Source organism: Lissotriton vulgaris, chromosome 4_1 (genome assembly GCF_964263255.1).
Source record: "Lissotriton vulgaris chromosome 4_1, aLisVul1.2, whole genome shotgun sequence".
Lineage (NCBI taxonomy): Eukaryota > Metazoa > Chordata > Amphibia > Caudata > Salamandridae > Lissotriton > Lissotriton vulgaris.
In genome coordinates, this window is record NC_141691.1 from 1,524,161,191 (window position 1) to 1,524,175,127 (window position 13,937).

Below are 13,937 nucleotides of genomic sequence, written 5' to 3' on the forward strand. Positions count from 1 at the left end.
TTCAGGTGACTGCTATTTTACAGAGCTTATACAAAAAATATATATGCAATCTTTTTGTCTATATTTTATACACAAACAACAGTAGTTTGTAAATACATTGCAAGTACATATATAACAAGATAAGCAACACATTTTTCCATATCGGTGGATAGCCATTTTAAAAGCAAGAAGGATTTACAAAATTCAGTCTGGAATGCAGTTCTCCCTACAATGACTGAGACCATATAATTGAATGGTTTAGTTCTCAAACCCAGTCATGGTTTCACAATGCCTAAAATACAATATCAACAATTAAAGGAAGATGTGATCACCAATTTTCCCGAAGAATTCCCGTTTTTGTGCTTAAATTCAAAGAGTTCTATTTAACATACAGCATGTTCTTCACTCCATACCATATAAACATCTTGCTTTTTCTTTTTATAATCTGGCATTCTAAACGGAACATGGACTTTTCGGTAGACATTTTTGTAACCCAATATTTCCTTTAGTAAGGTTGTTTGAATACATTGATGCTAAGAACGGTTTAACGGCAAATCAAGTCACAGTTTCAAAGTATCAAACATTTATCAATCCAAAAAGTGTTTTTGTGTTACTGAAAATACATCTGAATGAGAAGGATGGTAGCACCGTGAAATTAGTTCTATCCGAAGTTACATTAGCAGCATGAATATCCTATAAAATAATATTGCAGGAGTGTTTTTGAGAAAAAAAAACATCAAGGTTCAGGTACCACAAAAACATACAGAAAATTGTTTACAGATGATTAGCAATAGTTCTGTGTCATATTAAAGGCGAGATGGCATATCTAAAGCCACCACCTTCTAAAAATGTTTGATACCTGCACTGCAAAAGGTTTCTCAAAATAGATTTTAGCTACCTTGATAATTCCTTGCACTTGGTAATTACATTCTGCTGAATATGTGGCATGTCTTTTATACTTTGAAGTAACAAGAAGTGCAGTTGAGCCCCTCCTCTATACTTAAAAAGTATCCAACAAGCTTTTTTATAGACACAGAAAAATAACTCGGGCTAACGGCTACCCAGTGTACAAGACAAATCATGTAAAGAAGCATGGTAACAAGCTTAAGACAGCAGCATTTCTTTATGAACAATTTTTTGTAACTTGTCAAACAACAGCGTTTCAAAAGGGTTATTATTAAACATTACAAAGATGAAGCTATTGTACCTTACACATCCCTTTTCACACCAATCACCTTGGCCGAATCTTGGACCCTCAATGCCAAGATCAGGTAATATCAGAGGATGTATTTATTTATCAACATGTTGTATTCCCATTTGAACCTGCCACAACACCAGACATTAAAAATAAACCAGGAGCTCAAGGGTCTTTGCAATTGGATGCCATTCATTACTTTTTACTCACACTTAAATCAATTACAACTAATCTGAATAACACACCTTTTGAAGTATTTTCAAAGTCCTTGTAAAAGGCAAGGATATGAATAACTCGAGCAGGTCAAGAAATAAAGAAAGACAAAATATTTGAATAATATCAGTTTGTATATTTGGAAATATCAGACATTTGAATTTTTGGCAATGTTTTCTTCATGAAAAGCTAGATTAAAATGTATAGATTTCCCATTTAAGTGATATATTTAGGGCGTTAGGGTTCAATTTGGACTATGTATGAGGCAATCTTAAAGTTATGCAGTACGTAGCTTCCTCTTTAACCAAAGGTTGTACTGCATAGCAAATCAAGCCGCATTGCAAACATATTAGTTATTGCACAGATAAGGCCCTTGGTGTTTCTGTATATTTGTATTCAGGGTTAATTTCAGCAAAGTATGTAGGGGCGAGAATGGTACTGCACATTTTCAAAACTGACATTAAAACTGAGAAGTGCTCTTGTGTTTTCTACACACTGAATTGGTGACTCAGAGCATAAGAAAACGTTTTAAAAATGTAAACTACTCAAAAAGTCACTATCAAACACTTTATAAAGACTCACTGGTTCTGTGCAATTTAGCAAATTGAAAAGAACTTATTGTAAAAATGTTGTACCTGTTCAAAGTCAAATGTACATTTTTATATTTTAAAGAGAGCATTCTATCAATGCCTTGCACATAAGTACCCTAATGGCACTTGAAACACAATCAATAAACAATTATATAATAAAAAGCATAACCTCCAAGAAACACATTCTTAAAAGGTTTACTTTATTTCTGAAAGTGCTATATTTTGTAATAAGTATCATAGGGTTATTACACCTTATTTAAAAAAATATTGGCCTTTGATACATGTTTACCTTACTAGACAAATGATCTAGAAAATATGTACTCTTGACATTCATTATAACTGTAAAAAGCAATCTGCTCTGGCTCATGTTTTAAGCAGTATATGATTTCAAAAAACCACTACTGTCTAAATGAATATTAATTCACTCTACAACATTTTGCAAACATTTTGTTTTAAAGGCACAAGCAATACTAGGAAAACAAACAGAAAAAGAAAAGTGGTGTGTAATATGTCAGGCCAAATACAAGCTTGGTAGTTCTTGTAAATGGCTTCTGATTGTTTAATCGTGGGCAATGCATAAGGTATTTGTACAAAGTATTGAAATGGGGCAGTAAATTAATGTATTTGTCAATATATGTCTGATGTAGTAAAATGCACATGCCAATGCTACTTTCAATAGTCACAATTATTAAATGTAGTTAATTTTCTAAGCAGATATATTATTTTTGGTTAAGAAAAACAGCTTAAAGAAATTCTTTCTTGCCCCATATAACAGGCACTATCACCACAAATATGGCCACATCATATTAATTGAAAAATAGTCCTGACTATTTTTTAAATATAATCACCAAGTCAGACTGAAACACATTGACAAAGAACAGGCTTGTAAAAGACAGACTACTTGGCAGGTTACATATCCTTGGCAGAGAGATTAGTTTCAGTCATGTTATTTTAGGCCAAAGAGGTTAACTTGCAGCCACTTCCGAATACTTTGTTACTCTTACATAAACAGAATGTAACAGTCTGTAGGATGTTGGTTGGAGCGGGGGTGCTACCCTCAATTAGTCTGTCACAAACAGAATTTGGCGGAAGATGCGTCAAAAAATAGAATTCTAACTTAGAGCACCTGTTGTGTGGTACTAGAAAGGTAAATCTGAAGTGGGAACCTGGGCCCCTATGTCAGGAGGGACTATGGTATTGCATTGGTTTTGATCTTTACCCTTCATAAAAGTTAAGGCCTCCAATACTCTACACCCTTCACCTTGTCTAACAGCCTATGGCAAGATATAATATACATTCACCCAGTTTATCAACATACATTGATAAAATCAAGGAAACAGGTAATTCAATAATAGCATCTTCACCAAAGAGAGACTACTAAAATTAATTCATGAGCAAAAACACCAACTATGTCCATTTCATTTTAAATTCACTATCCAATCAAAAATAAACAATGATTCCAGCATGTAGAATTAAAATATGTTTGACTCACTATAAGCACATAGTAACCTTGAGCTAAATGGATATTATTGTATGTCCCTGGCAGTTTACATTTGTATGTGGTGATGAGAGTAATACTGAACAAAAAAACTGAATGGCAGGTGCAAGTGAAATGTTTCATAGAAACTATATTAAACAGCCATTGGGCGAAGCTGAAAGAAAGTTTGTGTATTAAATAGAGTGATGTACACACCGGATGTTACTTGTAATTTTTACATTTTCAGCAACTTGTTATGCACAATTTGTAAATGCCAACAACTTGACATAGTGCACAAGAAATGGATACGTACATTTCCACAGACAATAGTCATCCAACAGAGTAACTACCATAGGCAGTACCTCCCTCTACATAAAAAATGTTATAAACATTTTTCATAATTTGCAACTGGTTTTCACCTTCCTATGACTTGTTTTTTAATGCCTCTAAAACACAGTTATGTACATACATTTATTTTTCAAAGACAAACATAAAACTAAACAAATGTATTTCTGCGAAAAACACAAAAATCCAAAAGTTTGGAAGCAGCTCTCAATTTTGCAAAGTCTATGGTAATCACGCTATTCCAATTAGGATCAAACATACCAGTATAGATGTTCAATTTTATAAGTGCTTGCAACAAATGGCTTAAGGGAAGAACTACAATAAAGTGTTAAACAATTTGTGTTTTCTCTCCCGTATCAAAGAGTTAAAATAGTTAAGGGAGTATAAAGAATTTTTTTTTAAAAAAAAACATACACATTTCAGAGGAAAAAGTGGTGTAAGCGATATGCTTTTCTTTTAATCCTACGAGCCCTGACTTGTAATTTTGGCAGTTGGAAAATATCCTCCAAATCACTACCTGGGTGTTGGATTACATGGTCAAAATCCACATCTATCAAGGGTTATTTAGCAACTTGAATAAAAAGCAAAATTAGTTATTGAGCTCAGTTTTAAAATAAGAATAAATAAAAAAAATACCTTGATTCTCGGACTATAAGCTAACATTAAACTGGACAATATCATAGAAACCTACAGCTGCTTTTGCCCCATCACTTGGTCATAACTGATGGAAAAGATTAAAGTCTACTGACTGGATGTTACCAATCTGAAGCTTCACATGAAGTGCTTTTGCTGTATTTTACACATTTAAAAAGGGGACTAATGACAGAACATTTGAATGGAAAAACAGCCCGTGTTTTTATGAGGTTTCCCCGAGATTCTTCACCTGCTGGAAATAATCACTTTGACTATATGTTTATTGGAAATGCCCTTATGTGGTAGAGGTATGTGACATGAAATATTGGCATTAGAAAGCCAATAACAACTCCTTTTTAAAATATCTTCTAATATGAAATATACATAATTTCCTTTACAATGTAATTTAAAAGAATCACGGTGAATGTCTTTTAATATTAAGTAATTTGTTTTTAAAAGCAAACCTGGCCACAAAGGTGATTCAGTCAGAAGCTTTTGAATTAACTACAAATTGAGTGAGGTGTAATATATATAAAAATAAGGGCATATAAATCAGTGGAGCAGAAAAAAAACTACACATTTTGACAACATAAACCAAGATGAACATTGTTACACACAATGACAAAAATAATTGACAAACTTAAATTGTTCGATGTCTTACTGGCATAATGAGACTAGAACAATTCATTTACGAGGTTTTACAATGTCATGTAGTTGGCACTAGCTTAGTTTTCATGTAAGGCAACCCTACAAGTTCAGTTTGTATAAAGTAAGCTTTACATACATATTCTACTGGAAAGCTTGATGAAATCGTGGCAAGGTGGTGGCGGTGCTTAGACTGTTTGTGAAAGCAGAGGACAATGAGTGCAGAGAACCAAAATATATATTGCTCCCAGGATCTTGAACATCCTGCGCTTGTTGTGGCATTGAAGTCATAGATGAATGGGCCTCCTCCTGTGTAAAGTTCATTCCTAGATTTGCAATTGAAATAGGTGCATTATATGATGGGCCATTAACTGGTATAAAATTGAACAACTGTGAGAAGTCTAATGGAGATGTGTTAAGAGGTTCACTAATGGAAACAGAGCTTTTTGAGAGGCACACATCTACAGAGCCATCATCTAAGGACTCCCCTTGAGAATTCATCCCTATTTTTGGTAATGATCCTGGAAGGTCCTGGGAAAAATGCACACCACTTTGCAATTCCATTAGGTAATTTTCTATTTCCCCCTTTAATTGCTGTTCTTTCTCTGTCATAGACATTGGGTATGAGGTAGAACTGAGTGGGCATTTCAGAGACAGTTGGTGTGAATGGTGAACAGAGTCCATATCTAAGGGGCATGTCATGCTCAATGGGATAGGCGTGCTCACCACTTGGTGAGCAGATGCTGAATTATGCATGGATTGAAAATGGGTATTGTAGCGATTCAACTGTAGTGCATTTGTGAAGGGTTTTGAGATCATCTCACTGGAAGGTAAAGGAATCACTGGAAGCAGCTCATCCTTTATAGGCACAGACATATTGCATGTGAAAGGATCTAAAAGGTCAATTGGTTCAGTTTTGACCTTGAGAAGTTCTTGGTTATGACTTTTTTTCATATGACGAGTTAGGTGATCCTTCCGGCCAAATCTCTGTGCACAATATTGACACAGGAAGTCCTTTCTCCCGGTATGCACCACCATATGTCGACGGACATCTTTCCGTGTGTAAAACCGACGATCACAATGTTCACACTGGTGCTTTTTTTCTTTTATTCCGTTTGAAGACTTGCCTGCATGAGACTTGAGGTGCTCCAGCAAAACTACTGTGCTTTCAAAAGTCAGCAAACATACCTTACAAGTAAGATCACCACTCGTTGCAGCATGTAAAGCCAAGTGACGCTTAAATCCGATCTTGGTATTGTAGTTTTTTCCACATTCTTCACACTTAAAAGCTTCTTTGTTGGGGTCATGAGTATGTAGATGATTTTTTAAGTGGTCCTTTCGGTGAAACATTTTCTCACAATAGTTACACTTGTGCGTTTTCTCTGGAGAATGGGTAGCCATATGCCTTTAAACACAGATACAGTTTGTAAGCAATAATTTAAATAAAAAGTAAAGTTTTTTTCAATTAGAAACTAAACTCAACAAAGTCTTCATTTAAGTCATATCCTCTGCAAGGTGACATAGTGTAACATACACAGATTATGCTTATAAAAAAAATTCTATTCACCTTTAAATTTAAACATATTTTTGCTTGTCAATTAAATGTAATTTTATCTTTGTAAATATATTTAACTGCAGAAACTCATGCTTTCCATTTATTTTAACTTTTTCTTTTACAAATTAATGTAAAAATGTAATATTAAAAAATTAAGACATACATTTGTAGGATATCAAATTATAGAAACTACGTCACTAAATTTAAATATTCTTGACACATTAACTCAAGTAAATAAAATAGGGTTAAAGGATAAAAATAGCTTAATACCTTAGCAGTTTGTACTTGGAAACAAAGGCTTTGGTGCAGTCCTGCTGTGTGCACTTGTAGGGTCTCTCACCCGTGTGAGAGTATGAATGAACTTTTAGTTTTTCAACACTGTTAAAGGCCTTGTCGCACAGTTGGCAAGTAAAGTTTTTTCTTGGTTTAGTTTCACCACGCTTTCGTTTCCCTGAAGAGGTTTTCTGCGTATCTCTTACTTCTGACAAGTCACCAGGAATGACAGTGGCCATCGCAACCTAAACCAGACCTTCTCGATGGGCACTTGGAAATTGCCCAACTCCACTAAATGGTTTAGCGGAAGATGGCTTCTCAAGTTTCATGAAGTCGAAAAAGAAAACGAAAGGGGCCTAAACAAAAAAAAGAAAACTTGTTTGTAATTACACTGAATATTATTATGATTACCTGTAATATGAAGCTTCTATAGTCAACTAAATTAATAGATACACTTCAACCATTTTAATATTATATTTGTATATTATCGTTTAGCACAGAAGTCAACATTGCATTGCACTTCGTTAATAGATGAGCAAATACTTTAAAAGTCCTTTGTTGTACATGTGAGCTATTTTGTTACATTTACACTGTAGTGTCTTATTTTACATACAGCTCTGTATATATGTGCTGAATATTTAACACTAAAGCATTTCATATCATTCCTATGTCTGCATTAAGAGAGTGGTCATTTCTCAGGAAGAAGAAATCCAGTTGTCCACAGTGGTGATACAGCCAAGACCTTTTGAGTACAAAAATCAGACTGAAAACATTATTAATAGACAACAATGGTAGCCTAGAAGAGCTAAAGCTCTTTATGTAATGGAATATCAAACATTTAATTACTTCAAATTGCACTAGGTATTAAAAAATGAAACAAGAAAGCCTTTTTAAAAATAAGCCTAAAGAACAGCAAAATTCTGAACGACGCACACTGACCTGAAATTAATGATGGCAAGGAATTTAAAACAATACAAGTCGATTGCATATAAAGGCTCACAAACAGAGGGCATTACTTACTGCAAAAAAATAGTTTTCTCCATGAGAACCTTAACACTGTCACTAGTACTAAAGAAAGTAAGGGGTTTCAGAAGAGAGCTCTCTGCACTTTTTGCACTAAAGGGAAGAGTGAGGAGAGATAATATATTTGTACCTTTCTTTTGGTGATCTGTATTACGACTACTTGAATGTGGTGAAACAATTATATTTATATTATCCATATAGTACAGATGCAAAAGATTTTGTGGCTGCCACAACATTGTAATCAGAGCAGGCAAAGAAAACAAAAAAATACGTGCTTACGAGCATCTAATGTGCAAAAAATAGAAAACATTTAATTGTTCAAATGCACTGATAATGAGGGGTATGTAGAAATCATGGTGAAGGCCAGTATCTAGACAGGTTCCATGGATATTTGTCTAGCGGACAACTGTCAGTATATGCCATATACTGGGCACTCTACGTCTGTGTTGTTTGTAGATTTGCCCTTCATTGACACCAACTTGATGACTCTTCTTCCAGTTGCAGGGTGTGCTGTCCTCTCGTAGGTGGAGCATGCCTACCAGATATCAGGAAAGGCACCCTGTTAAGAAATACAGTAAATGCCTGTTTGCTCCAGCAACAGCTGCCATTTGAATTGGAAGCAGAGGTTTTGCCACTCAATATATGAGATAGTGCAAAAGATTGCAACACATTAACATAAGAAAAAAACAGGTATCTCCTCTGTTTTAACCCCTTCGCTGCTCATGACGAGTTCAGCTCGTCATGCAGTACACTGGTCGTGTGCTCATGATGAGCTGAGCTGTTCATGAACCATGGAATATAACAACTTCCAGCACAGGAGAGGATTCAGCTTAGCAGTCATGTGGTTAACACGGCAGGCTAATACTAAACTGAGTTCAGTCAAGCGCAACTGGGGCATCTGAGTACATAGACTGGTGCTTGACTTCCAGAGTATGGCAATCCGTCCCTTACCTAGTATGAAGCCTCTAGGACCAGAATCACATTTTAGAGTGACACCACATAATAACAGATATGAGAACATTGGAATGTTGAGAGCTCCACTGAAATAAATGGAGTAGATCCATGCTTATAATGGCTGGTATAAGCCATCTGCTCCAACATTTCAATGTTTGTCTTTAGGTTTCTCCCTTTTTTCTTACTTTAGAATATTCTACCCTAAGTGGGTGGAATGTTCTAACAGCCTTTCTGCCTCAGGCTACACTGGTAGTTAAAGGCACTATTCCTTGTTAGAGTCATATAACTCAGGTTCAGGGCCTTTAACAAGTGGTATAGCCCTCCGCAGCGGGCCATAGGGCTATGATAATGCTTCTACAGTGCAGCTGTAAGAGTAGACAGAATGAAGATAGCCAGTGTTTCAGTTTTTCTCTCTAGCTCCATTTCCCTGGGTCTACTGCTAACCAGAATAAATCTTCTTTGCATGGTTGTCAGTGGGTTTTGGGAGGTGTGGATATCAGCATCAATTCTGTAAGTTCTCGATAACCTGGCTAATGTAAACCTATCACTTAGGTAACACTGGGGGCATGGCGTAGGTTGGAGACCATGAAAGAAGGGCTTTGGGAAACTGGGGCACTCCAACTGTAGGAAGCAGTATTAGTCCCTTTCAGATTGGGACAGGCCGTGGGAACACGTTTAATTTCCGTTCCCTTTAAGTAGAGAAGTAGAGACAGGACCTGGACGCAGGGGCCTGGCAACCTTTACTTATTGTGCTGGCTTCTCACTTTCCATGCAGTTTAACACCAGATTCACTTCCTGCACCTTTGTTTTCTCCTTTTCCTCCTGGTTCGGGTTTAGAGTACCACTCATTTGCGGGTCTAATTACAATCTTGGTGGACAGGGTTACTCCGGCCCAAACAGGATGGATATCCTATTACAATTCCATTATATTCTATGGAACTTGTAAAACGGCGGACAAGCTATCCGTCATATTTGTGGCTAATTATTCCGTCCGCCAAGATCATAATCAGGGCCTTAGTCTTCAGTGCCTAATTTTTTTGATCTATTTAGAATACACTTCTCTAATCAGGTTTGCTCAGACTCCAATCCGGTTTCCTGGTGCTTGCTGGGCTCTTGTCTGCGGTCAGACTGAAAGGATGAGCAAAGTGTGACTTAGACTCTCTGTATAATATCTTCCCCTAACAACACACCTTTCTGCTCTTTGTTATGGCCAAACCCAGAAACAGTGGGATGAATATCAGAATCCATCTGGGATATTTATGCCAAGATCAAACAGTATGCCAGGCCTAAAACCATGTTTTTTCCTCTGTATGTAATGCCACGCATTTACCAAGATTAAAGGTGACAGAGGTCGCTCGACAAGAACGTGCTATTTTTTTTTTACATATTTACATCACACCATAAATCAACCCCCGAGTCATTGTACATACACTTTCTTGACTGATGAGACTAGCACACAGTCCACCTCCAGCGCTAAGGGTTCTCCAAAGAGTCTTAGTGGGGAAGGAAATGTTTTGACTTACTGGGCACCAATGATCAAGCTAAGAATACCTTCATCTGATAATACTTAACTAAAGAGACATTATCCTGGGCAACCCCGTTAATATATGAAATCTGTTCTTTACTACAGAAATTTGAAGAATTCTTAAGAGAACTCACAGGTATACTTGGTAAAAAATAAACCACAAAGCCATACTTATTGGAAATACACCAGGGTTCTAAGGACATGATGCAAAATGTAAACCATTATGTAAAGGAAAAGGTGCAGCTGGGTGGACTTAAGCAGCTGCTGTGGCGTTTTACTACGTATAAAGGAAGTATTAAAGGGTGCTCTTTCTTTTGTGATGAATAGACATGCTACTACAGACACCCTGATCAAGGTAACTCTCTAAACAAAACACAACACCTAACCCAATGTAAGGCCATTTTGAGCATTTGATCATGCTGTTCGGTCATTGGAATGCCCCTATGGATTTCAGCATTCAGTTAACATTATTAGGGACATTTTGGATCATTATGTGGTGATACACCTTAAAAATATCTTCATCTTCTTTTTGGATATATTGGATGAGCAGCTCACACTTGTAAGTAAGTGAATGAGGTTGAAGACATTTTAGATTCTAGGGTACAAAGGGGCCTATTCAACATCTTAAATCCTGGAGGTTGTAGGAGGCATCTGAATGTTCCTGGAAACTGACTGCTTTTGAATATATACCATTGATATATATCATTTGATTTGAATTTGTCATGTTAGGTTAGCTACTAGCTTCTAGGAAGTCTATGCAGGGACTGCTGTCGAAAGGGAAGTACTGTCAGGACAACGACTATTGGAAAATAATAGGTTCACATCTTAAACAGCATTGAGGCTTACGTAGTCACTAAAAGTAGGGCAGGTTGGCGACTGTGGAAAAAAGGACCTTAGCGCCTGGGGCACTCCAATCCCAGGGGGCAATGCCGGTTATTTCTGGAAAGGTGAGCCAGTGAGGGCAATCCCGCTTACTTCTAGGTAGGGCCTTATACGTAAACGGGCCCTGGAAGCAGAAGCCTGTTAACGTTTGCATGTTAGATTGGCTTTCTGTACAATTCAACACTGGATTTATGTCCTACACCTTTATTGATTTCACACTTCTTTACCAGTGTGGGATTAGAGCTCCTCTCATTTGAAACACTTAACCTTGAATACTTGCTTCTTTTGTTCTGTTTGGAACTTTTTTCTTCTGCCTGGTTCCTTCAGGGTCCCGCGACGTTTCCAAGTATTCACTCAGCTCATTGCTGTCAGACTGAAGAAATCGGGTAAGTGTTACTCTCTACATTTGTATATTATTGCGGGACACCTTTTAAGTAGAACACACGTTAGTGTGCATTACTTAGCATGATCAGATCTCAGGTGAAGTAAGACACTGACTGAAACAAGCCTGTCTTTTCTCGTTGGAGCACTACAGAGCAACAGGTTCATCTCTCTTTTTTCCCCATACTCCCATTTTACCCCAAATGAGATGCCTCCTGTTTTTACTACCAAACCCAGGAATGGTCTTAACAGGAATTTGTTGGGATAAACAAGAGAAACCCAGCCTGGTTCCTTATAACAAATTCCATAATTCTCTCCTCATGATAGGAGTACCTGGTAATTTTAGAATAAATTGCCATAGATCCAACAACAGTGTTTGTTAAACCATCAAATTCATACTTCAGACAGCGAGGTGGAAGCGTTGAGGCCTGTACTCTCTCTAGAGGCAACAATAGCTAGGATTTTTACCACTTTGTATTTGAGGCAGTCCCCCTAAAGAGGCATGTTCTCTGCCAACTCAAATTTTAGTAATCCTGGATTTTGATCTCAAGCTGTCCCTCCCGGGAATCCAGTCCGCCCTAGCCTCAGCTACAACCAACTGTGGAGTTGTTTCTTGTGTATTATATTTTTTTTTACTATCCTCTGGTCTAAGGAGAAATCTTCATCTGCTGCCATGGCAGATCGAGCAAAACATTCTCACTTCAAATGCTGTCCAGGCAGCAGGGAAAAAAAAGATGTATTTACATGAATCACACAATAAGAGCGTTTATTGTATTAAACCTTCTCACAGGCCTTCTCAAAGTAAAATCTGCAAAAATATTAATTAAAAATGTTAAAGGATAGAAAAGAATGCTAGCTTTTTACCTCAAAAGGAAAAAGATCTTCCTCTAAAAGAGATACCTCTTAGTCTAGTAATTATTCTGGGCAAAGTGCTCCTTCAAGCACTTGTATGATGGCGGCACAAAAAAGGATACATTTTGTCCTTCAGACTGCTGTTGTTTACCACAGAAGCACCTGTTTTCCCCTCCACTAAGAGAGCAACAAAACCTTCAACAGAAAAGACACTGAAAAAGACAGTGGACCAACCTACACACAAAATAGCAAGGAAATTCAGTTTTTCTGAACCGCTATCTGTTCACCCACTCAAACCACTGTCGCAAAGAAAACTGCCATTACCAACAGCTAATTTCGGGTGACCAGTTAAACGAGCATGTATAACCGCTCCCCATAAACAAAACTCAGTCAATGAACAGTGGCTCAGGGACATTTCTAATCCCATAATGCCCTGTTCTGCTCCTCAGATAGAGTGGTAGTGGTACTGATAACTTTATCCATAGAGTCAAGTTCCACTGGGGCAAAATCCATAAAGGCAGCAAATGCATTCACCAACCTTTGTCAATAGGACCACCAAATGTGGCACAACTCCTTGTCTGTGGTAGGCTCTATACTTGAATACAGAAGAGCGGAGGCTAAAGCAATATTCAAGGAAGGAGCCAACATCTTTAAATGCCATTATTGATGGGAGTGATGGCCATCTCCAATGCTAATTTTCAGAGGCTGGCAGGCACAAAGGTGATCAGGAAGCAACTGAAGCTATGATCCACTGTGTTTTAACCAGAAGAGCAAACAAAGATATTTGATATGACCTTTGATGGACACACTTTGTTGAGCAAACATGTGGATGACGTGCAGCAAAGAGTAAGGCAGACGCTGATACAACACTTTTGCTGGAAGACATGCAATACAGACATGCTCCTTTCACTTCATTTCATGAAGACAGCTACTTGTAAGCATTCAGGAGAACCAACAACAAATACAGGAGACAAAGTCGCCTGTACTACCCCTGTAGTCAATATGTTTATGACCAAGGTCATTCTACAGACAGAGGTAAAGGCCGTCAGAGCTACCACAAATCAGCAGGAAGGAAAAGGGATGCATCACATTCGTGCTCTCAGGACAACACCAAGCAAGCAGGACCTTTTCATGATGTCCTACCTACTAACTGCTATACAGGCTGTTGGTGGGAGTGCTTCACTTCTGAGTCCGGCAATATTAGCATCAACTGCTGGTCAGACCAAATTGTGCTTTCAAGGCACACACTAATTCCTGGAGATTTCACCCAACCATGAAGGAACACCATGTGCTTCTGGGAGAACTCCAACAGAAAATAATAATTCTTCTTCCCAAGATAGTAATCAGAAAGATCCTAAAGTAATATGGATTTCCACTCCAGGTTTCTTCCTACTGAGAAGGAAAATGGTAGAATG

General features: G+C 37.4%; 1 protein-coding gene across 1 annotated transcript in view; it reads right to left on the reverse strand.

Annotated features, from left to right (window-relative positions):
- Positions 1-5,088: 5,088 nt before the first annotated feature.
- PLAG1 (PLAG1 zinc finger) overlaps positions 5,089-13,937 on the reverse strand; it is a 343,813-nt gene continuing 334,964 nt past the window's right edge. The window contains exons 3-4 of the mRNA XM_086965765.1: positions 6,903-7,261; positions 5,089-6,482 (exon numbers count right to left, since the gene is read on the reverse strand). Coding sequence (XP_086821891.1) covers positions 5,222-6,482; positions 6,903-7,144 — 1,503 coding nt within the window. The 5' untranslated portion in view covers positions 7,145-7,261 and the 3' untranslated portion in view covers positions 5,089-5,221. The remainder of the gene's footprint in view (positions 6,483-6,902; positions 7,262-13,937) is intronic.